Here is a 25,706-nt window from a genome sequence, read left to right on the forward strand (position 1 = left end):
CAGGGATATTGGCTCGGTGCTTTGTGACAGCCTGGAGGGGTGGGATAGGGAGGGAGACACAAGAGGGAAGACATATGGGAACATATGTTTATGTATGACTGATTCACTTTGTTATAAAGCAGAAACTAACACACCATTGTAAAGCAGTTATACCCCAATAAAGATGTTAAAAAAAAAAAAACACACACAAATACGAAAAAAAGAAAAAAAAAAAAGAGTCATGTACCAAGATGTTCATTGCAGCTCTATTTACAATAGCCCGGAGATGGAAACAACCTAAGTGCCCATCATTGGATGAAAGAATAAAGAAGATGTGGCACATATATACAATGGAATATTACTCAGCCATAAAAAGAAATGAAATTGAGCTATTTGTAATGAGGTGGATAGACCTAGAGTCTGTCATACAGAGTGAAGTAAGTCAGAAAGAGAGACAAATACCATATGCTAACACATATATATGGAATTTAAGGGGAAAAAAAAGTCATGAAGAACCTAGGGGTAAGACAGGAATAAAGACACAGACCTACTAGAGAATGGACTTGAGCATATGGGGAGGGGGAAGGGTAAGCTGTGACAAAGCGAGAGAGTGGCATGGACATATATACACTACCAAACGTAAGGTAGATAGCTAGTGGGAAGCAGCCACATAGCACAGGGAGATCAGCTCGGTGCTTTGTGACCGCCTGGAGGGGTGGGATAGGGAGGGTGGGAGGGAGGGAGACACAAGAGGGAAGAGATATGGGAACATATGTATATGTATAACTGATTCACTTTGTTATAAAGCAGAAACTAACACACCATTGTAAAGCAATTATACTCCAGTAAAGATGTACAAAATAAATAAATATTAAGTATCTTACAACTGAAAAAAAAATTGGTTTCAAGCTGGTCGCTTGGCAGAAGAAGACACAAACCTGAATTCTAGGGATCCATGACCAATACAATCTTCTTTTTTCTAATACAGGCAGTCCTTGCCTTGCACAATTTCAGTATACACAAATTTCAGTTACCATGGTTTATTTAAATAATGCCAATCCCCCAACAACATGGCTCAATTTCAGTTGCCACAGTATACTAAAGATTAGTAATTGAACAAAGCACAAACTTTACTAGTAACTCTTCATTCTATGAATGACTATGGAAATAATAAAAGTGCAATCAGTAACCAATGACATCAGTGACCAATCACAACACTTCTTTCACAGTCTGTCAGTGGCTGTTAATTCTGTTCCATGCATGGACAGCAAAATGTGTACAGCTGACCCTTGAACAATATGGTTTGAACTGCATGAGTCCACTTATACGTGAATTTTTTTTTTCAGTAAACACAGTCACAGTACTACACGATCAGAGGTTGGGTGAATCTGCACATGCAGAACTGTGGGTTCAGAGGGCCAACTGTAAAGTTACATGTGGATTTTCAATTGCGCAAAGAGTTGGTCCCCCTAACCCCACATTGTTCCAGGGTCAACTGTACTTGCGTTATCTCCTTGTATCCCAATAATAAATCCGTGTGACATTTAAATGAAGAATAATAGAAAGAGGGAATCGGCCAAGAAAGATGAAAATGAAAATGCTGGAAGTGAGATTTGAATTGAATGTAAATAAAGTCATAGAAGAAATAGCAGACATGGGGAATGTTGACACTGCCACTGGCTGAGAAATTATAGATATGAACCTAGAGGAACTTAGTGAAGGCAAACTTATCAATATAAATGAGAAGGATGAAGGTGTCCCAGACGAAGTGACGCCTACAGAAAACTTCACATTTAAAGAACTCTCAATGTATCAAAAACTCAAAGTGTAAATTGGAAGCTGGCCCAATCTTAGAAAGAATTATGAAAATTCACCAAGGCATAGAAAAGATACTCCATATCTATAAGTTATAGAATGAGAATAAGGCAAGCACAGTTCAAACCGCTCTTGGTAAATATTTACAAGAAAATAAAACATTTAAATTCTGGACATTTTTATCATTTTCAGTGACAACATGCTAAATTAATACTAGTGTTACTATTTTTTTCAATATCCCTATACAGTTGACCCCAAAACAACATAGGTTTAAACTACGTGAGTCCACTTTTACATAGATTTTTTTCAATAAATACAGTACTACACAATCGACAGTTGGTTGAATCCACAGATATGCAAACACAGACACAGAGGGCCAGCTGTACAGTTATACACAGATTTTATGACTGCGACCCTCACATTGCTCAAGAGTCAACTGTGTGTTTATAACCAACAGTAAGAGGGTTTTTTAATGTTTCGACAAAAGTTTTAAAGGTGATGGAATGATCATAACTTTCCCATTGATTATTTAGGTCTTTTGCTTGGTTTCACTTTGCATGATCATTTTTTAGCGTCCCACACTATTATGCAAAGTAAAGACTGACTTTATATTGTAAGATTTGGAGTCAAAATTTAAAAATTATAATTTGTTAACATCCATAATATCTTCTTATTGACATATCACTTCATTTTTCTTTAAAGAATGCCTTAATCCTTTGAAGCTTGGAAGGAATTAAGTACATTGGATTGGGATTCTAATACCATTCTGCTTATGGTATTAATTTTACTAAAATACCATGGCAAACTAGTACCAAGTCCATCAACTTAAAGGATATTTTTGGAAGTATACATTTGGCTTGTTTTCTGGAACCCATAATTTTATTAATATCTTCAAATTTTCCAAAGAAGTATTGAAGATTACCACAAATTGAATTGCTAATCCCATGATGGCATAAGCACTTCTTCTCTTATATTTAACAATGGTTTTAATTTCATATTTATATTTTCAATACACTCCAATGTTTTGTTGGAGACTGAAAAGTAATAGTACCATTTTTGTATGGTATTTTAGAACCATTTATAGATAGGCTTTTACTATATCTTTTAATACCAAAATTTTAAAAAGAATGTGCACAGATCAAAGTATATAGAATGCGAAGTTACTGTCCTTCTGCTTCACACTTACTTCAGATGCAGCCCTTTAAGATGGTAACCTAAAGTTCAGGCACCAGTGATATCTTTGACGATTTGCAAGTCTGGTGAAAGCTTTGCTGAACTTCTCAGTGTTTTTATCTGCCTCTCATGGAATCAGCAGATGCTCTTACTGGAAAAGCAGCCCCAACTACAGGCCTCATTCTGTGAATTTCTGTCTTCTCCTAGATATTGACCCAGTAATTTATTTCTCCTTTGTTGGATCTTCAATGTCTTAAGGCAGATTTTATTTTATATTTTCTCGTGTTTTCTACTTGTCCTTGACAAGAGAGTTCAAATTAGATAGTCCATCATTTCTAGAAGCAGAAGGCCTCTACTTTTTAAAAAATTGTTCATTAATAAAACCTACCATCCTTTCATGTGTGGAGCCTCAATTTATGTCTCAGAAATCTAGGCAACAACAACACTGGTACAGGCAAGTTGAGACTCTATAGTGGGAAGTGACCCCTGAGCATGTGTATAAAACACGTGAATTCAAGGTGAATTTCTTCACAGGTCTCCTTGACCATGAAGCTAGTTCAAAATAATATAGGAGAGGAACCAAATTTGGGGCACCTTATCTAAGCTGCACACCTAGTCCAGACTGAAAACCAAGGCAAAAACGGGCACTAATTGTTTTGTTGCCTAATGCTTTAAAATACTCTATATCTAACAGTCTCTGATTCCTTTAACAGATAATTTGCCTCAGCCATTCCTCCTGAGGCAGCCTAATTGAAGGTCATTGCTCATAGAATCTCATGCACATTTCCTAAGATTTGCTTTGTGGCCTGTGTTTTCAACACTAACTTTGTTTTTGAGGCCTGTGTGTTTACTTAAGCCTTGGCAAGTAAATCTCTACTTCCATAGAAATGCACTCTTGCTCTAGTGGATGCTGTGGAGCCACCAGTGTACCCCCTTCAGGACAAACATAAGTGTTTCCCTCAGCCTGAGGGAGTGTTGGCTGCTGACAGCTCACAGACATGTCCCTCTCCAGGCATTGCCTTCAGTGGGAGAGTTGCTCTGTCCAAGGGGACATCCCTTCCCTGAGAGCACATACCAAATATGTGAGTAAAAAGTTAAGTCCCATTACCTAGTTTTAGGAAGTCTCTGAAGGGTCATCCTAGCTCCAGAACTCTCTGTGAGTTTGACTAAATCCTCTACTGAAACTGCATCACAGTTCAACTTCCCCCTCTCCTCAGTCCTGCTGTTCCTGAAAGCACCCCCAGCAAGCCTTCTGCATGCAGACATCCACCTGAGTATGTTTCCTTAGAAACTGACCTATGACACTCATCTGTATAAAAATAGTCACTTGACTTGGACAAAGCCATCCTAAGTAGCAGCAACTTGCCACAGTAAACCCTCAAATGGACACGAGAAGCAAAGTCCTACAACAACCTGCTCAGGCCACAACAATAAAAAGGCAACTACACGGCATACAAAAAGCTCCATGTAGAGAATGGATAAAGAAGATGCAGTACATATATACAATGAAATATTAGTCAGCCATAAAAAGGAACGGAATCATGCCATTTGCAGCAACGAGGATGGACTTAGAGACTGTCATACTGAGTGAAGTAAGTCAGACAGAGAAAGACAAATATCATATGATATCGCTTATATGTGGAACCTAAAAAATGGTACAAATGAACTTATTTACAGGATGGAAATAGAGTCACAAATGTAGAAAACAAACTTATGGTCACCAGGCAGTAAGGGTGAGGGGGGATAAATTGGGAGATTGAGATTGACATAGACACACTACTATATATAAAATAGATAACTAATAAGGACCTACTGTATAGCATAGGGAACTATATTCAGTACTCTTTAATGACCTATATGGCAAAAGAATCTAAAAAAGAGTGGATATATACATATATATATATATATATATGTATAATGGCGTCACCTTGCTGTATACCTGAAACTAACACAACATTGTAAATCAACTATACTCCAATAAAAAGGTTTTTTTAATTAAAAAAATTTTTAAAAAGCTCCATGTTGAACCATATGGGTCACTACACACTCACGAGGCCAGAGACTCATGTGGGCATTCCCTAATTTCTAAAGCCAAAGGTTTCTCACAGATTAATTTGTTCTCCATTTCCATAACAATTTTCCCCTCCATACTTGTCTTCTAACAAAGGCCCCAGCAGCCTTTATTAATTCTCTTATGAATTAAACTTATTATCCTAAACTACAGATATCCATCGACCTTCCATTTTATTTAAAATGAGTGAAAATGTATGCTAAAAATTTATTCCAACCTTGTTTATAAGTTATAGACTTTCCTTGGTTTTGTTTTAAGTTACAGCTCTTCTCTAGGTTCAGTAAAGAGGAAGTTCCTTTTTCTATTTTGGGTTTATTTCAGTGAAATGAATTATGAAATATTTCCCTCTACTATTTTCCCGGAAGTTCACTCTGATTTTTAACATGTTTCTTTTTGTATAAATTTTGGAATGACTGGTTGCATTTTCTCCTTTGCCTTAGAAAATATACAGATAAAAATAAAACTAGAGGGGCTTCCCTGGTGGCGCAGTGGTTGGGAGTCCGCCTGCTGATGCAGGGGACGCGGGTTCGTGCCTCGGTCCGCGAAGATCCCACATGCCGCCGAGTGGCTGGGCCCGTGAGCCATGGCCGCTGAGCCTACGCGTCCTGAGCCTGTGCTCCGCAACGGGAGAGGCCACAGCAATGCGAGGCCCGCGTACCGCAAGAATAAATAAATAAAACTAGATACAGATAACATGGGTGTTACTGTGAAAATTTTGATTTAGCCTTAGCAAAAAATAAATAAACCAAAGCTATCAACACATTTTTAGGCAGATAAAGTCTCATTTTATTGAATGAGTGATCTATGTAATTGCTGAGGCCACTATGTACAGACAAGAGGGGGAGAACCTATTTCTTGGTCTCTTCCTCCTTGGACAGAGCCTTGATGATTTCTCCCTTCTTGGCTTGGAACCCGTCTTCACATTGCTCTCGTGCTTCCCTGGTCTTAGACCTGCGGGCCTCAGCCTAGTCGGTCTGAAGCTTCTTGCAAGCTTTGTCTAACTTCAGCTTGTGGATATGTTCCGGGCTTGTTTTTGAACACATTACCCTTCACTTTCAGGTACAGGCTGTGATACATGTGGCGGTCAATCTTCTTAGATTCACGGTATCTTCTGAGCAACCGGCGTGGAATTCTTATCCTTCTCCTCATCTAGGTTACCTTCTTGGGCATTCGAGCATTGGCAGTACACTTTCACTTACCTAGGTCCATAAGCCTGCCCTTCTGGCAGGCCGAGGTATTTTTCCGGCTTCAAGCCTGGGAATGGACAGTCACAGGCTTCTGGATGATCAGCGCTTTTTTTTTTGCGGTACGCGGGCCTGTCACTATTGTGGCCTCTCCCGTTGCGGAGCACAGGCTCCGGACGCACAGGCTCAGCGGCCACGGCTCACGGGCCCAGCCGCTCCGCGGCACATGGGATCCTCCCAGACCGGGGCACGAACCTGTGTCCCCTGCATCGGCAGGCGGACTCCCAACCACTGCGCCACCAGGGAAGCCCTCAAGTGATTTTTATTGGTAGACAAACCTTGCATTCTCTGGATAAATCCCACTTTATGTGGTGTTTGTTTATATTTGCAAGTATTTTATTTGAGTCAGTTATAGATAATTTCTGAGTAAATATACATAAATGAGATTAGCTAATGGTTACTATTTTAATATTTGGGTATTTTTTTTCCTGGAAAAATTCTTGCGGGTCTGGTGTAATGAAAATAGTGCTTCCTAAAATTAGTTGGGATTGCCAACAAACACATGAAAGGAGGCTCAACGTCACTAATCATTAGAGAAATGCAAATCAAAACTACAATGAGGTATCACCTCACACCAGTCAGAATGGCCATCATCAAAAAATCTATAAACAATAAATGCTGGAGAGGATGTGGAGAAAAGGGTACCCTCTTGCACTGTTGGTGGGAATGTAAACTAATACAGCCAATATGGAGAACAGTATGGAGGTTCCTTAAAAAATTAAAAATAGGACTACCATCCGACCCAGCAATCCCACTACTGGGCATATACCCTGAGAAAGCAATAATCCAAAAAGAGTCATGTACCACAATGTTATTGCAGCTTTATTTACAGTAGCCAGGACATAGAAGTAACCTAAGTGTCCATCAACAGATGAATGGATAAAGAAGATGTGGCACATATATACAGTGGAATATTACTCAACCATAAAAAGAAACAAAATTGAGTTATTTGTAGTGAGGTGAATGGACCTAGAGTCTGTCATACAGAGTGAAGTAAGTCAGAAAGAGAAAAACAAATACCGTATGCTAACACATATATATGGAAACTAAAAAAAAAAAATGGTCATGAAGAACCTAGGGGCAAGACAGGAATAAAGATGCAGACCTACTAGAGAATGGACGTGAGGTTACGGGGAGGGGGAAGGGTAAGCTGGGACAAAGTGAGAGAGTGGCATGGACATATATACACTACCAAATGTAAAATAGATAGCTAGTGGGAAGCAGCTGCATAGTACAGGGAGATCAGCTCAGTGCTTTGTGACCACCTAGAGGGGTGGGATAGGGAGGGTGGGAGGGAGGGAGACGCAAGAGGGAAGAGATATGGGGATATATGTATATGTATAACTGATTCACTTTGTTATAAAGCAGAAACTAACACACCATTGTAAAGCAATTATACTCCAATAAAGATGATTAAGAAAAATCAGAAACCATTACTTGTGATCCTACTTGATGAAATGAGAAACTTTAGAGTTTTACTTAGAATTAAAATATATGCTAATAAGCATGAAGTTTACAAAGGGTCCTGCTATAAATGTACTATTACTAATGTAAAAAGTTAATAAATAAAACCCTCAATTAAATAGTGTCAGAGGCCCCACGTGGGGGCTCTCAAGCTTTTACGTGGCTCGCCATGATTGCAGATGCCAAACTGCAATTCTCTGCTCATCCTGAATAAACCCAATTTTGCTGGAGAAATATCTGGTCGTCTATTTGTTTTAGGTCAACATTTATAATAAGAAAGCAGTGAGAATATGTGGGAGAATAAGTTAATAGAATATTCTGGGGTTATTTATCCAAGATTCTCTTCTCATTGGTCCTGCTTGAATGTTCCATGCCTGCCTTATCATACACTGGTCTCTGCTGGACATGCTGACCTTCCTCTTTCATGGTGTTTATAACTGTTTAAAGTCTCTTAAATATTTTTTATTCTATTTATCACCCAGATAAATGTATTTAGGCTATTTATTTTGTTATTTATTGGTGTATAAGTAAACAAAAATTATCTCAGGCTAATTCAAGGAAAAACATTTTTTTGCAAAGTTAAAATTAGAACATAGAAAGCTGGAAAGAGCTTCACTTGAATACTTGTAATTTTAAAAGCTGGATAACCAAAATCACAACTTTTCTTGAAACCGTCACAGCACTGAAGTATCAGGGCAACCAATTAACCCAGAATTTAAGGAAAGATTCCTCCAAGGAAATAGGAGATGCATTGCTTACTTGGGACAGATGCCAGATGCTACATAAGCCAGGAAGAATAATTCAGCTAAAATTGTTAATAAATTCCTAAAGTCTAGCATAAGTATATAGAACCCCTAAGAGTCACAGATAAGGGAAATTCACTTATATCTCTAGGATTTTTCCATGGACCTCACCAGGGGCTCCTGAAAGATTGGAATCAAGGATATAGGCCAGAGAAATCCTTCCTCGCGGCACAGGCCTGAGATCTGAGAAAGGCAGGAAGTCCCAACCAGATCTTTCTCCACTATCTCCCCCACAGAAAAAAACCTTAACCTGGTGAGGGAGGGGAGGACAGTGGGGGAGGGCAAAAAGCTCTATTGTCTTCAGGGCACAGGTGAAGACACACAGCAATTGGAGAAAGAGGAAAAAGTGGGGAAGGGACACTAAAACATCCTGTCCTCAACTATTAGAGGTTCCATACTGCTGAGAGGAAGGCAGGAACACTTAGGAGGCCCAAGCCCTAAAACTGAAAAACAATGCTTAATAATGAGACTGAGTCAGAATAAAGATAATGCCCCTACTCTCCGTCCCAAGCAGGTAAGCAAGCATAGAGTAATAGGAACATTCTACTGCTGCAAGAGAGGCAGCAGCATGACCATAAACCTTGAGGCACCTCACAAAGGAAATACCGAAGCCTGAGAGTGAGGCAGACATTAAGAAAAACTCTTTAGCAAATAGTCCTACTGTACAAACAAGGTAATGCCAGAGGAATTTGAAGGCTGTTGAAACAACAACAAAACACACAAACCCAGTTAACTCCTAACTCACTGACTGAAACCAACACACTTGATGGTTAGCAAAAAAAAAAAAAAAAAAAAGACAAGTTCACTTTGAAGCCAAGAAAATAAAGATAAAAACACTCTTGACCTCAGTGTCTATTGTTGTACACAAGATGTCTGCATTTGGATGAAAAGTTATTAAAAACACACAAAAAAAGCAAGGAGAGGGAAGCCCCCAGGTGCCTAAGAGGGTCTGCACTTGCCCTATGAATTCTTTTGCCCAAGAGACAGTGACACTAGCCAATTAAAACAAACAAACCAAAAAAAGTACACAAAGATAGGTTGAGAGAGAGAGAGAGAGAGAGAGAGAGAGAGAGAGAGAGAGAGGGAGCTGACTTCAAAAGAAAGGAAATAGGTTTATATTTTAGAACCATTGAAAGCACTTTTTCTTGCTTTTTAAATATGAGGCCCCACATTTACATTTTGTACAGGACCCCCAAATTATGTAGCCACCGGTGCTTATACCCTTCACCATGACTGGGGAAAACTGAGGAGAAGGCAGTTTGAGTTTGAGCGGGAAGAAGAGAAAAGAGAGTTAACTAACTAAGTTAGTCTGGGACCAAGAGGTTGGGAACTGGGCAGAGACACCAAGGGACATAGCAGATGGAGGAGGAGAGGAGGAAGTACAGGAGAGGAAGAGGCTAGGAGGGGTGGGGGAGGAGGACTGGAAAGAGAAGTGGAGCGGAGCCACAAGGTGTTCAGCTCAGCTCCTGTGGGCAGAGTTGATCCTCACCAGGGAGCAGGAAGCAGCTGGTACTTGAGTCGTGGCCCCACTGTGGATCTGCAGCATCCCAGGCAGCTCCACTCCTGAATGTACACTCAGCTATGTCGGAAAAGGACAGATCTGAAGGAGCGGAAGACAGGGGCTTCTCAGGAGCTGGCTGAGGAATACTGAGAACACGGGGAGCTGAGAAAGAGCAGAACTGGATGCCAACATCAAGGGATAAAATGTGGGTGGGGGGAAGGTGACCATGACCAGGAAAATAAAAGAAAAGAATTGGGAGAGAAGGAAGTGGTTATACAGGTCACTGATAATTATGTGCTCCCTGTATCAGGAAACCCCAGAGGAGAAAACTTGGATGGGTCATATATTAGTGAATATGTGTAGAATCTAGAAAAATGGTACAAATGATCTTATTTGAAAAGCAGAAATAGAGAAACGGACGTAGAGAACAAACATAAGATACCAAGGGGGAGGGGAGGTGGGATGGATTGGGAGATTGAGATTGACATATATACACTATTAATACTCTGTATAAAATAGATAACTAATGAGAACATACTGTATGGCACAGAGAACTCTACTTAGTGCTCTGTGGTGACCTAAATGGGAAGGAAATCCAAAAAAGAGGGGATATATGTATACATACAGCTGATTCACTTTGCTGTACAGCAGAAACTAACACAACATTGTAAAGCAACTATACTCCAATAAAAACTAATAAAAAAAAAGAATTCAAGATGGCAGGATACCCTAGCTATCCTAGGGGAGTCCAGCATTCTTCCCTGGGTCACCAGACAGCCTGGGGATCCTTCTTGACTCATTGGTGAAGACTTGACTCTTTGGTGCTTAGACCACCAGCATTCTCATGTTCTTTCTAACAGCTCTTACTTGGTGCTCCTCCAAACACCATCACAGCTCTTGAATTCCTGCCTCCTCAGGACACAGATGTGAGCTCCCCTCCCCACATGGTCTCACACAGTCATCTTACATTCCCCTCCCCACCAACAAAAACTTGAACTTCCCTGCTAGAGAAATCCACTGCCTCTTATAACCATTTGCCTTTTACTGGCCTCATTTTCTCTCCCTCTCTGCTTCAAGTTTTTTGCTTGCCTTTCTGGCTTCAGGAATCTGGTCTGTGTGCTTCTCGCCCCTCACAGCAAATCTTTTCCAGTAAAAGCCACAACTACTGAAGCCCGCACGCCTAGAGCCCGGGTTCCGCAACAAGAGAAGCCACTGCAATGAGAAGCCCGCGCACCGCAACGAAGAGTAGACCCCGCTTGCCGCAACCAGAGAAAGCCCACGCACAGCAACAAAGACCCAACACAGCCAAAAAAAAAAAAGAGAGAGAGAGAAAGCACTTTTAAAATATATCTAGGGGCTTCCCTGGTGGCGCAGTGGTTGGAAGTCCGCCTGCCGATGCAGGAGACACGGGTTCGTACCCCGGTCCGGGAAGATCCCACATGCCGCGGAGCGGCTGGGCCCGTGAGCCATGGCCGCTGAGCCTGAGCGTCCGGAGCCTGTGCTCCGCAACGGGAGAGGCCACAACAGTGAGGGGCCCGCGTACCGCAAAAAAAAAAAAAAAAAAAAAAAAAAAAAAATATATATATATATATATATATATATATATATAGGGATATCTGAAGAATTTCCTACAGTGCAATACAGCACTAAAGACTTGAATATGAAAAAAAGAAGTTAAGAGATATGAAGACTAACATGAAATCCAATATAAGCCCAATAGAAATTTCATTAGGAGACAAAACACATAATGAGAAGAGGAAATATTTGAAGAAGTAATGGCTGGGAATTTTCCAGAATTAATAAAAGGCATAAATCTTTAGATTCATTAAAAACAAAAGCTCCAAACAAATTAATGATTTGAAAAATAATCTTAATCTTTTATAGTGAAGAAAGCAGCTCAAAGATGTAGGTAACTTAGAATATAAATCAATTTAAAGCAAAGTTCCTTTCTCTTAGATTTCAGTTTTTTCTTAATAATTTAATCAATATTTAATAAATACCAAGGGACATGCTGAACACTAAGATGAGAAAGTGTAGAAGACAGAAGCTCACACTCTAGAAAAAGAAACATGTAAACCAACCATAAATCTAGAGTGTTGTGCACCAACCATAAATGTAGAGGTTGATGATTCTACTGTGAGAGAAAGTACAGGGGTGGAATGAGCCTCATTAAATCCACTTTATCCATATTTGTACTGCTTACATGGCCTTGCTCACTCAGAGCCCCAAATATTGGCTTCAATAATCATATAGGACTGAGGCAGTGAGACTATATACCCATGAGAATATTTCAAGTGGTTTTTAATTCAGAAATTGATGAAGATATCAAGAAGGTTGAACCTACATAATGAGCACCCATATTAACACCTTGTGTGTTAGATATCAACTTTAACTCTTCCATAAGAAGCCGATGAGAATCTTGGACAGTCAGAGAACATTTTCTTGGCCATGCTGCTTAATGGTTCGCACCTGTTTCAGAATCACTACATAAGAAGGATAATAGTCAACACACCTATTAGGTGCCTCTTCTCGTGCCAATTACATTTAATATCGTTTTTTCCCAGTTTATTTTTTAGGGACACATAATCAGATAGAAAGTAGGTGAAACCATTCTTTGCTATGTGTTTACTCAAGAATTCTCCTTAAGAGCATCCTCTACGAAAGCTATTTTAAGAAGACGTTGATTTTCCCTCATATGTTCTGAAAATGCTGCCTAAAAGTTTAATTATTATCCTGCTATGGTCGTTATATGCTTGTTTACTTGTCTACCTTGCTTAATGGCTAATCACCTAAAAGAAACTTTGCCAACACCGGATGTATTAGTTGGCTAGTGTTGCCATAACAGCTACCACAGACTGGGAGACTCAAACAACAAAAATGTATTTCTCAGTGTTCTAGAGGCCAGAAGTCCAAGATCAAGGTGTCAGCAGATTTGGTTCCTCCTGAGGTCTCTCTCTTCAGCTTGTAGATGGCCATCTTCTCACATCAATGTCCTCAGACCATATTTCCTCTGTGCATGCACATCCTCTTGACTCTTTGTGTGTATGAATTTCCTCTTCTTATAAGGATACCACTCACATTAGATTAGGGGCCACCCTAGCAGCCTCATCTTAACTTAATTACCTTTCCAAAGGCCCTGTCTCCAAATACAGCTGCATTCTGAGATGCCGGGCATTAGGGCTCCAACATATGAATTTTAGGGAGACACAATTCAGCCCATAACACAGGATATATTCACTTTCAAAATCTTCACTTTACCTCTTTCACTTTTCAAAGTCTTACTGACTTTCAAATTTGTTTTTCTAACAGAGGTGCCCTATAGATGTCTAGACTTCAGAGACTGTTGCTATGGATTATGAAAGTAACCTCTAACTTCCAAAAGGTCTATAATTTTGTATTGTTTTCTTATTAATAATTGTTGCCCCAGTGTTTACACTTAAATAGACATCTCTGTTTTTTAACATGTAGAAATAAGTCTAACTTTTCTTTATTAAGCCCAAAAATCAACATTATATTTTTCCTCTCCTTTCACAAGATGCGCTTAAAGAAGAGAAAAGTAGGAAGAGTCACTCTAGTATCAAGATTTAGTATAAACCTAGAGTAAATAAGATTACTTTACTACATTGCATTGGTGCAAGGATAGACTTATAGAAGAAAGGATCAGAATGAGTCCAGAAACAGACCCATATACTTACATATGGACACTGAAATTACAACACAACTGGTACTGCGTATCAGTGTTATTAAGCAATTAACTAACATTGAAAAAATACAATTTTACCCCATTTCACACTGTACACAAAAATCAAATCCAGGTATATTATAGATACAAATGTAAGAAGTAAAGTAGTTAAGCTGTTCAAAGATAAAATTGTACAGAGGCTTGCAAAGTGGGATCCTCAGACCAGAAGAATCTGCATCATTTGGAAGTCATAAGAAATGCAGATTCTTGGGCCTCTTCCCTGACCTAAAGAATTAGAAACTCTGGAGGTGGGTCCCAACAAGATACACTTTAAAAAGCCTTCCAGATGATTCTGATGTCCACTCGAGTTTGAGAACCATAGATTAAGGAGAATATCTCATGACCTTGGGGTAGGGGTAAATAAATTACAAGAGTAGAACAAAAGTCATAAAGAAAAATGTCAATAAACTGTATCCCATTAACAAGAAATCCTTTTCATCAAAATACAACTTTAAGAGAGTGAAGAGTAAACCAAGACTTGTAGAAAATATCACAATGCATATCCAACAAAGGATTTGTATACAGAAATTATAAAGAACTTCAATTCAACAATTAAAAGACTGAATCCCCTCCCCACCACAGACACACACACACACACACACACACACACACAGACACACACACACACACACAAATAGCTAAAACCTTAAACTGGTACTTCACAAAAGAGTGTATATAAATAGCTCAAAGGCATATGAAAATATGTTAAGTACAATTAGTCAACAGGGAAACATGAGCCAAAATAACAATTGGATGCTCTACACCCACGCCAGAAGGGTTAAAATTAAAAGGGTTAATATATCAAATATGAATTAGGATGTGGATAAGATAGAAGGTAGATTGGTATAAACACTATGAAAACCTGTTTGTCATTATTTATTGAATGTAAAAATTATATATAACCTGTGACCCAGGATTTCATTTACATGTATATTCCAAGAGAAATGAGTGTTTATATTCACAAAAAACATGTACAAAAATGTTCAAAACTGCATTGCCCAACACACCTAAAATCTGGAAATAATTTGAATTTCTATCCAGAGTAGAATGAATAAATTTTGGTATATTCACACAATGGTATACTACACAGCAATGAAAAATAATAAATTACTGCTGCATGTCGCAACATGAATAAAATCACAAAAATAATGTTGAGTGAGAGAAGGCAGACACAAAATAAGTCTTACTGTATGATTCTAGTAACATGAAGTTCAAAAACAGAATCAAAACTAAACTCTGGACATGGAGATCAGAGTATTTGTTGTCCTTAAAAGATGTTATCTGGGAAGTGGAACCAAGAGGGAGATTTCTGGGGGCTGAAAATATTCTTTATCAGGGTAGTGGATTGTGCTTGTGTCCCTTCAGGAAAGCAGATCTAAAATAGGAAAGGAGAGAAAGTCAAAGTACACTGCAATGACAAAGGGAGCTTTATAGGTAAGACTTTATTTAGGGGCATGATGCCAGGTATTAGGAGTGGGACACTCAGTAAAACAGGAAAGGATAGAAAGCCAGTAAAATGGTGTGTTATCAGATTGGCCACCACTATGGAAAACTAGGATCTGATCCCACTGGAACCCTCTGATGAATCCTGCAGCCTGTGGCTCAGTGTTCTCAGCCTGAGGCAGATGAGGGGAGCGCATACCCATGACCCCTGTCCCCTAAGCGTCAAGGATTGCCCCGAGGAGTGTTAATTCCCACACACTTACAGTTTTGAGCATCCAAGCGTGATAAGCAGCTGCTCACAGGTGTTCCAACCACATCATGAGAAAAGCCTTACCGCAAAAATGCAAGATACCCAGTGCAGATCAAGTTAGGCTCTCTAACCAGTTGCCTTAGCAATGGCTGGGGAAAAAAATAGAGGGCTAGAAGATGTGATGCAGGTCATAAGAGGTGTCTGATACTACCAGGTTTTTATGAGCAAACAAACAAAAAATATTTTCACAAAATCGATCAATTTTTTTCATAAGTAAACTTCCAATAAGCTACAGTCTGGTCAGTAACTGCTTATCTCCCGGTGACATCTAGTGGTGAAATATAGACATTCACAAGCATCAAGTTACAGCTTCTCAGGTGTCTAAAATGAAATTCTTCTGAAAATTCTATGTAGCTAAGCTTCCCTCCATTCTGAATCAAAAACCCAGTGCCTGATGTGGACAGTCACCTGCAGTAAGAGCTGTTCATCTGTTGGGACACATCTTAACCCACCACTTTAAGAAGAGCAGGCAAACTCAATTTGGTACCTTGTAAGTAAACTACATTAATGTGGGGAACTTTGTAACAAGACTGCTGTAAGTGTAGGATTTTATCTGACTCTGAGTTACTTCCTCCATATTTTTTCCCATAGTTACAGTCAGCCTTAAATGAGATCTCTATGTTGCATTTGTAGTCTAAAAATCCTATTTCCTCCAGCTTTTGAGAGTTGCTCTACTTAAATCTTCAAATTAAAATATCTATGAGAAAGTATACCAAGTAAATTCCATTAAGCCAATTTAATTTCATTATTCTAAAACCACAATTAAATAAATTATTGTTTCCCAACTTTATATTTTTATTAAAAGTATACTCATTGGGATCAATTCTTTTTCATATGAAAAAATTATATGTGGTAAAAACTAATTGAGAAGTCAGTTGTTAAAATTTACCTGTAAAGGGGGTTTCCTTTGTGGTGCAGTGGTTAAGAATACGCCTGCCAATGCAGGGGACATGGGTTCAAGCCCTTGTTCAGGAAGATCCCACATGCTGCGGAGCAACTAAGCTCATGAGCCACAACTACTGAGCCTGCGAGCCACAACTACTGAGCCTGCATGCCACAACTACTGAAGCCCGCGTGCCTAGAGCCTGTGCTCCACAACAAGAGAAGCCACTGCAAAGAGAAGCCCGCACACCGCAATGAAGAGCAGCCCCCACTCGCTGCTACTAGAGAAAGCCTGTGCACAACGAAGACCCAATGCAGCCAAAAATAAATAAAATAAAATAAATTAAAAAAAAATTTACCTGTAAAGGCTTTGCTTTTGTGAGGGTTTTTTTTTTTTTTGGTAGCCATTATTTCTACCAAAATGCATTAATGACCAAGGAGAGGGGGTTGTTACTGGAACCTGGAATGAGAAAGAGCCATACAGAGTCAGTCCATTTGAGAGGAGCAGTGATCTTTACTTGAGGGACAGAGCTAGCCCAAGCCAGTGACACAAGCCAAATATATTTATAATACTAGTTTTAAGCTTTTTTTCCTGCTAATTCCAGTATCTGCATTTCTGTGGATATGTTTCTTTGGTTTCTTTTTATGTGTTCCATTTTCATCACATATTTCACAGTGCTTTATGATATATTGGACATTGTTTATAGATAGCAGTGGAGATTTAATTATACAACTCTTTTGCGTTATATTTATTTCCAAGAATGTGTAATCTCCTTCCAGTATGTGGCTACTAAAGTGAAAATGTGTTTATTCAGATATCACCATGTATCAAGTTAATCTTGGCCTAAGGCAACAATTTTTAATATTGGCTTCATCTCTGGTTAGCCTTCCTCCCAGTGCCACAGCTGTTCCTGCCTAAGTCCAATTTCTTTGATCTTATCAATGTTTAATCCTGGGATCTGATGGGAGTTGGAACTCAGTTTCATCTTTTGAACCCATGGTAGAAGAGCCCTTTGTACTAGGCACCTTGCGAATACATGAGACTAGAGTATATCATCTAGTCTCATGTATTCTCTAGACTAGGTCCACAATCACTGCCCTTTACTCAGCAAAACTGGAGTGGTAAGCCCGGGATAATTGTTAGTCCGAGTAAATATTGCTGCATTTGAGAGTCTTTTAGACTCCAGTCTCTCGAACCTGTTCCCACCATTGTTAATCTTTCATCTATCTCAATCTTGGCAGGCTTTCTTCTCCAACGTTGCCTCCAGACACTGCCATTTTTGATAGTCATGTATAAAGAGGTCCTGTCTCTGAATATCAGTCCATCTGGGATTTTCTTACATCCACTTCTCTTCAATAGTTTCATACATAACTACAAGTTTTATAGTATCTAAATTTTTGGTGTTACCATGGGAACAAAGATTTTCTACATCCTTTCATATCCTAGCCAGAAAATTGCTTATTGTGTTTAAATTGTAGCCAAATTGCAAAGAAAATTAGAGTTTCTTTATTTTGTCTATAACTGATCTGGTTTTTCCCACAGTTATCTCCTGCTGGGTAAAAGGAAAAGAAAGAAGAAAAGGATGCAGTTATGTTAAAAGTCAGTGTAGGCTCTAAGACTGCATTTTTCTATCATGAGCCTAGGAGCTCCTACTGTAAAAATAGAACACATATGGGACATATTCTCTGGGGTTACAATTGACAAAAGTTAAGATATATTTAACTCCACTAGGTTCAAGATGACGGAGTAGAAGGATGTGCACTCACTCCCTCTTGCAAGAGCACTGGATTCACAACTAACTGCTGAAAAATCATTGACAGGAAGACACTGGAACTCACCAAAAAAGATACCCCACATCCAAAGACAAAGGAGAATCTGCAATGAGATGGTAGGAGGGGTGCAATCACAATAAAATCAAATCCCATAACTGCTGGGTGGGTGACTCATAAACTGGAGAACACTTATACCACAGAAGTCCACCCACTGGAGTGAAGGTTCTGAGCCCCATGTCAGGCTTCCCAACCTGGGGTTCTGGCAAAAGGAGGAGGAATTCCCAGAGAATCAGACGTTGAAGGCTAGCGGGATATGAATGCAGGACTTTGACAGGACTCGAGGAAACAGAGATTTGACTCTTGGAGGGCACAGGCAAAGTAGTGTGCACATTAGGACCTGGGGGAAGGAGCAGTGACCCCATAGGAGACTGAACCACACCTACCTGCTAGTGTTGGAGGGTCTCCTGTGGAGGGGGTGGGGGGGTGGCTGTGGCTCATTGTGGGGACAAGGACACTGGCAGCAGCAGTTCTGGGAAGTACTCCTTGGCACGAGCCCTCCCAGAGTCCACCATTAGCCCAACCAAAGAGCCAGGTAGGCTCCAGTGCTGGGCTGCCTCAGGCCAAACAACCAACAGGGAGGGAACCCAGCCTGACCCATCAGCAGACAAGCGGATTAAAGTTTTACTGAGCTCTGCCCACCAGAGCAACACCCAGCTCTACCCACCACCAGTCCCTCCCATCAGGAAGCTTACACAAGCCTCTCAGATAGCCTCAGCCACCAGAGGGCAGACAGCAGAAGCAAGAAGAACTACAATCCTGCAGCCTGTGGAACAAAATCCACATTCACAGAAAGATAGACAAGACGAAAAGGCAGAGGGCTATGTACCAGATGAAGGAACAAGAGAAAATCCCAGAAAAACAATTAAATGAAGTGGAGATAGGAAACCTTCCCAAAAAAATACAGAATAATGATAGTAAAGATGATCCATGACTTCAGAAAAAGAATGGAGACAAAGATTCAGAAGATACAAGCAATGTTTAACAAAGACCTAGAATAATTACAGAACAAACATTTAGAAGAATTAAAGAACAAACAGAGATGAACAATACAATAACTGAAATGAAAACTACACTAGAAGGAATCAATAGCAGAATAACTGAGGCAGAAGAACGGATAAGTGATCTGGAAGACAGAATGGTGGAATTCACTGCCACAGAACACATTAAGAAAAAAGAATGAAAAGAAATGAAGACAGCCTAATAGGTCTCAGTATTAAACGCAACAAAATTTGCATTATAGGGGTCCCAGAAGGAGAAGAGAGAGAGAAAGGACCCAAGAAAATATTTAGAGAGATTACAGTTGAAAATTTCCCTAACATGGGAAAGGAAATAGCCACCCAAGTCCAGGAAGAACAGAGAGTCCCAGGCAGGATAAACCCAAGGAGAAACACGCTGAGGCACATAGTAATTAAACTGACAAAAACTGAAGGCAAAGAAAAATTATTGAAAGCAACAAGGGAAAAACAACAAATAACATACAAGGGAACTCCCATAAGGTTAACAGCTGATTTCTCAGCAGACACTTTACAAGCAAGAACGGAGTGGCATGATACATTTAAAGTGATGAAAGGGTAGAACCTACAACCAAGATTACTCTACCCAGCAAGGATCTAATTCAGATTCGACAGAGAAATCAAAACCTTTACAGACAAGCAAAAGCTAAGATAATTCAGTACCACCAAACCAGCTCTATAACAAATACTAAAGGAACTTCTCTAAGTGGGAAACACAAGAGAAGAAAAGGACCTACAAAAACAAACCCATAACAATTAAAAAATGGTAATATGAATATACATATCGATAATTACCTTAAATGTGAATGCTCCAACCAAAGCTCCAACCAAAAGACAAAGCCTCACTGAATGGACATGAAAACAAGACTAATATATATGCTGCCTACAAGAGACCCATTTCAGACCTAGGGACACATACAGACTAAAAGTGAGGGGATGGAAAAAGATATTCCATGCAAATGGAAATTAGAAGAAAGCTGGAGTAGCTATACTCATATCAGGTAAAGTAGACTTTAAAATAAAGAATGTTACAAGAGACAAGGAAGGACACTACATAATGATCAAGGGATCAATCCAAGAAAACGATATAACAATTATAAATATATATGCACCCAACACAGGAGCACCTCAATACATAAGGCAAGTGCTAACAGCTATAAAAGAGGAAATCAACAGTAACACAATAATAGTGGGGGAATTTAACACCTCACTTACACCAGTGGACAGATCATCCAGACAGAAAATTAATAAGGAAACACAAGCTTTAAATGACACAATAGATGGGATAGATTTAATAGATATTTATAGGACATTCCATCCAAAAAGAGCAGATTACACTTTCTTCTCAAGTGCACATGGAACATTCTCCAGGATAGATCACATCTTGGGTCACAAATAAAGCCTCAGTAATTTTAAGAAAATTCAAATCATATCAAGCATCTTTTCCAACCACAACGCTATGAGACTAGAAATCAATTACAGGGAAAAAAATGTAAAAAACACAAATACATGGAGGCTAAACAGTACGTTACTAAATAACCAAGAGATCACTGAAGAAATCAAAGAGGAAATAAAAAAAATATGTAGAAACAAATGACAACAAAATCACAATGATCCAAAACCTATGGGATGCAGCAAAATCAGTGCTAAGAGGGAAGTTTATAGCAATACAATCCTACCTCAAGAAACAAGAAAAATCTCAAATAAATAATCTAACCTTATACCTAAAAGAAATAGAGAAAGAAGAACAAATAATACCCAAAGTTAGTAGAAGGAAAGAAATCATAAAGATCAGAGAAGAAATAAATGAAATAAAACCAAAGAAAACAAGAGCAAAGATCAATAAAACTAAAAGCTGGTTCTTTGAGAAGATAAACAAAATTGATAAACCTTTAGCCAGACTCAACAAGGAAAAGAGGGAGAGGACTCATATCAATAAAATTAGAAATGAAAAAGGAGAAGTTACAACGTACACCACAGAAATACAAAGCATCCTAAGAGACTACTACAAGCAACTCTATGCTAATAAAATGGACAATCTGGAAGAAATGGACAAATTCTTACAAAGGTATAACCTTCCAAGACTGAACAAGGAAGAAATAGAAAATATGAACAGACCAATCACAAGTAGTGAAATTGAAACTGTGATTAAAAATCTTCCAATAAACAAAAGTCCAGGGCCAGATGGCTTCACAGGTGAATTCTATCAAACATTTAGAGAAGAGCTAACACCCATCCTTCTCAAACTCTTCCAAAAAACTGCATAGGAAGGAACACTCCCAAGCTCATTCTATGAGGCCACCATCACCCTGATACCAAAACCAGATAAAGATACTACAAAAAAAGAAAATTACAGACCAACATCACTGATGAATATAGATGCAAAAATCCTCAACAAAATACTAGCAAACAGAATCCAACAACACATTAAAAGGATCATATACCATGATAAAGTGGGATTTATCCCAGGGATGCAAGGATTCTTCAATATATGCAAATCAATCAATCTGATACACCATATTAATAAATTGAAGAATAAAAACCATATGATCATCTCAATAGATGCAGAAAAAGTTTTGACAAAATTCAATACCCATTATTGTAAAAACTCTCCAGAAAGTGGGCATAGATGGAACCTACCTAAACATAATAAAGGCCATATATGACAAACCCACAGCAAACATCATTCTCAATGGTGAAAAACTGAAAGCATTTCCTCTAAGATCAGGAAAAAGACAAGAATGTCCACTCTCACCACTATTATTCAACATAGTTTTGGAAGTCCTAGCCACAGCAATCAGAGAAGAAAAAGAAAGAAAGGAATACAAATTGGAAAAGAAGAAGTAAAACTGTCACTGTTTGCAGATGACCTGATACTATACATAGAGAATCCTAAAGATGCCACCAGAAAACTACTAGAGCTAATCAATGAATTTGGTAAAGTTGTAGGATACAAAATTAATGCACAGAAATCTCTTGCATTCCTATACACTAACAATGAAAGATCAGAAAGAGAAATTAAGGAAACAATCCCAATCACCACTGCAACAAAAAGAACAAAATACCTAGGAATAAACCTACCTAAGGTGGTAAAAGACCTGTACTCAGAAAACTATAAGACGCTGATGAAAGAAATCAAAGATGACACAAACAGATGGAGAGATATACCATGTTCTTGGCTTGGAAGAATCAATATTGTGAAAATGACTCTACTACCCAAAGCAATCTACAGATTCAATGCAATCCCTATCAAATTAGAATGGCATTTTTTACAGAACTAGAACAAAAAATGTTAAGATTTGTACAGAGACACAAAAGACCCCTAATAGCCAAAGCAATCTGGAGGGAAAAAAACAGAGATGGAGGAATCAGACTTGCTGACTTCAGACTATACTGCAAGCCTACAGTAATCAGGACAATATGGTACTGGCACAAAAACCCAAATATAGATCAATGGAACAGGATAGAAAGCCTAGAGATAAACCCACGCACCTACGGTCAACTAATCTATGACAAAGGAGGCATGGATATACAATGGAGAAAAGATAGTCTCTTCAATAAGTGATGCTGGGAAAACTGGACAGCTACATGTGAAAGAATGAAATTAGAACACTTCCTAACATCATACACAAAAATAAACTCAACATGGATTAGAGACCTAAGTGTAAGACTGGACACTATAAAACTTTCAGAGGAAAACATAGGAAGAACACTCTTTGACATAAATCACAGCAAGATCTTTTTTGATCCACCTAGAGCCTGTGCTCCACAACAAGAGAAGCCACTGCAATGAGAAGCCTGCACACAGCAGCGAAGAGTAGCCCCCGTTCACCGCAATCAGAGAAACCCCGCACACAGCAACGAAGACCCAACGCAGCCAAAAATAAAAATAAATTAATTAATTTTAAATAAAAAAGAGTCATGTACCACAGTGTTCATTGCAGCACTATTTACAATAGCCAGGACATGGAAGCAACCTAAGTGTCCATCGACAGATGAATGGATAAAAAAGATGCGGCACATATATACAATGGAATATTACCCAACCATAGAAAGAAATGAAATTGAGTTATTTGTAGTGAGGTGGATGGACCTAGAGTCTGTCATACAGAGTAAAGTAAGTCAGAAAGAGAAAAATAAATACACATATGTATGGAATCTAAAAAAAAACAATGGTTCTGAAGAACCTAGGGGCAGGACAGGAATAAAGACGCAGAAGTAGAGAATGGACCTGAAGACACAGGGAGGGGGAAGGGTAAGCTGGGATGAAGTGAGAGAGTGGCATGGACTTATATATACTACGAAATGTAAAATAGATAGCTAGTGGGAAGCAGCCACATGGCACAGGGAGATCAGCTCGGTGCTTTGTGACCACCTAGAGGGGTGGGATAGGGAGGGTGGGAGGGAGATGCATGTGGGCGGGGATATGGGGATATATGTATACATATAGCTGATTCACTTTGTTATACAACAGCAACTAACACAACAATGTAAAGCAATTATACTCCAATAAAGATGTTAAAAAACAAAATAGGTGTTCTCTGACACACAATGAGATCTGAGACTCAAATGAAAACAGTCCCTGTTATTACACGTAGAGGTTTCTCCAGTGCTCAATGAGAGTGGAATGTGGCCGAACTTTTGTCAAACTCAGTATATTTATAGGCTTTTTCACTAATGAGAACTCTAGTGCTGTATGAAATGAAAGCTCTAAAGGAAGCTTTGACACACTGGACACACACACACACACACACACACATATATATGTATGTGTATATATATATATATATATATATATATATATATATATATATATGGATTTCTCCTCAAGTATATTCTCTAAGGATGGCATGCCAACTGAAGCTCTTCCCAAACTCACGTGTATACAAATCCATTCCCCTGGGACTGCTTCTTTGAGACAAGAACATCTTAGGGGAAATCACTGGCACATTTTTCTTGGTGGTACCTTCTTTATCTTTCACTGCCTTCTTGTTGCTGAACTTTTTCCAGTTTGGATGCTGTGCAACACTTATTGACCTTTCTTGTAATGTTTCAGTATGCTCAGATACCCTGGAAATATTCTGCATCTAGACCTGAGAAAAAAATAAAGAATAACAGGCCTTATATTAGTTATTAGGAGAATCCAACATTTTTCTTCTGAAGAATTCAAAACAAAGGAAGAAAATCAAAATGATGTTTGGTCCACTTTCAACTGTTAAGTTCCAACTCTGTTTTTCTATTTTTTTTTTTAAAGAATTTATTCAGGTAGGAAGAAAGATCAACTGAGGTGGGCCTTTAGAGTGGTTAATTGTTTTAAGTGAGCAGTTTTCTTCTGAGGAAATTAGGCACCATTTTAAACTGCACTGAATTATCTTTAAGAAGAATATGTACAGTAAGTTTTCAAGCATCATAAGGGAGTAGAACAGTGATGTAATGTGTTTGCATTATCTTGGAGGAATAGTTGGGGTCGTGAGACCCAACTCACTTCATTGTCAACTCTTATTAACCACATTCTTTTAAGAGAAGCACAATACTTGCTTTATTGCGTAAGTCATGCTTTGAAGGACATAAAAAGAAGATTCTGGAAGTTCTACAACCAGAATTTTTTTAAAAGCTAGGCTGAAATGAGACTTTAATATGCGATGTTAACACATTCTCTAAAGTGGATCTACCAGAGCATCAACCAAATGACAACTTGTAGACCTGAAATCTCCTTCTCTCATAGTTTTTTGAAACAAAAGTAACGACTAAGTTAAAGTTTCCATACCATGAATCAAAATAAAAACTACCTTAAATTTAAGATGTCAATTTAATTAACCATATTCAAATCTGGTTGTTTTTGTGGGTTTTAAACTGGAAGTGTATAAAAGCAGGTAAAAGGCTTGAAAGCTTAATCTTTCCCAGTCTTATCTTTTATTTTGCTTGACCAAACCTACTCATCATTCCTACTGCCACCATCTGACCCTAATTAGACACATACTATCCACTTTTAACTCTCAAATGGAGCAAGATTGAGTGCAATATAACCTACTGACACATTAATATTCTCTCTCTCTCTCCCTCTTCCTTCCTCCCTCCCTCCTCTCTCTCTCTCTCTCTCTCTCTCTCTCTCTCTCTCTCTCTCTCTCTCTCTCTCTCTCTCTCTCTCTCTCTCATACACACAATCACCCATCACTCACTCAGGTCAGGCCTACTGCTCTTATAACCAGGAGTCAGCCATCTTGAACCTGTATGAACAAGAGAAGGAGAACATAAAGAAATCCACAGAGGGGCTTCCCTGGTGGCACAGTGTTTAAGAATACACCTGCCAATGCAGGGGACACGGGTTTGAGCCCTGGTCAGGGAAGATTCCACATGCCGCGGAGCAACTAAGCCTGTGCGTCACAACAACTGAGCCTGCGCTCTAGAGCCCGCGAGCCACAACTACTGAGCC

The 25,706-nt window shown here is 39.0% G+C and overlaps 1 protein-coding gene across 1 annotated transcript in view; it reads right to left on the bottom strand.

Moving 5' to 3' along the window:
• The window catches only part of LOC132515911 (T-cell surface glycoprotein CD1b-2-like), a 32,633-nt gene extending 8,266 nt beyond the window's left edge, over positions 1 to 24,367 (bottom strand). The window contains exon 1 of the mRNA XM_060142279.1: positions 24,240 to 24,367. Coding sequence (XP_059998262.1) covers positions 24,240 to 24,360 — 121 coding nt within the window. The 5' untranslated portion in view covers positions 24,361 to 24,367. The remainder of the gene's footprint in view (positions 1 to 24,239) is intronic.
• Positions 24,368 to 25,706: the final 1,339 nt, after the last annotated feature.

The sequence above is a fragment of the Lagenorhynchus albirostris genome, chromosome 2 (assembly GCF_949774975.1).
Source record: "Lagenorhynchus albirostris chromosome 2, mLagAlb1.1, whole genome shotgun sequence".
Classification (NCBI taxonomy): domain Eukaryota; kingdom Metazoa; phylum Chordata; class Mammalia; order Artiodactyla; family Delphinidae; genus Lagenorhynchus; species Lagenorhynchus albirostris.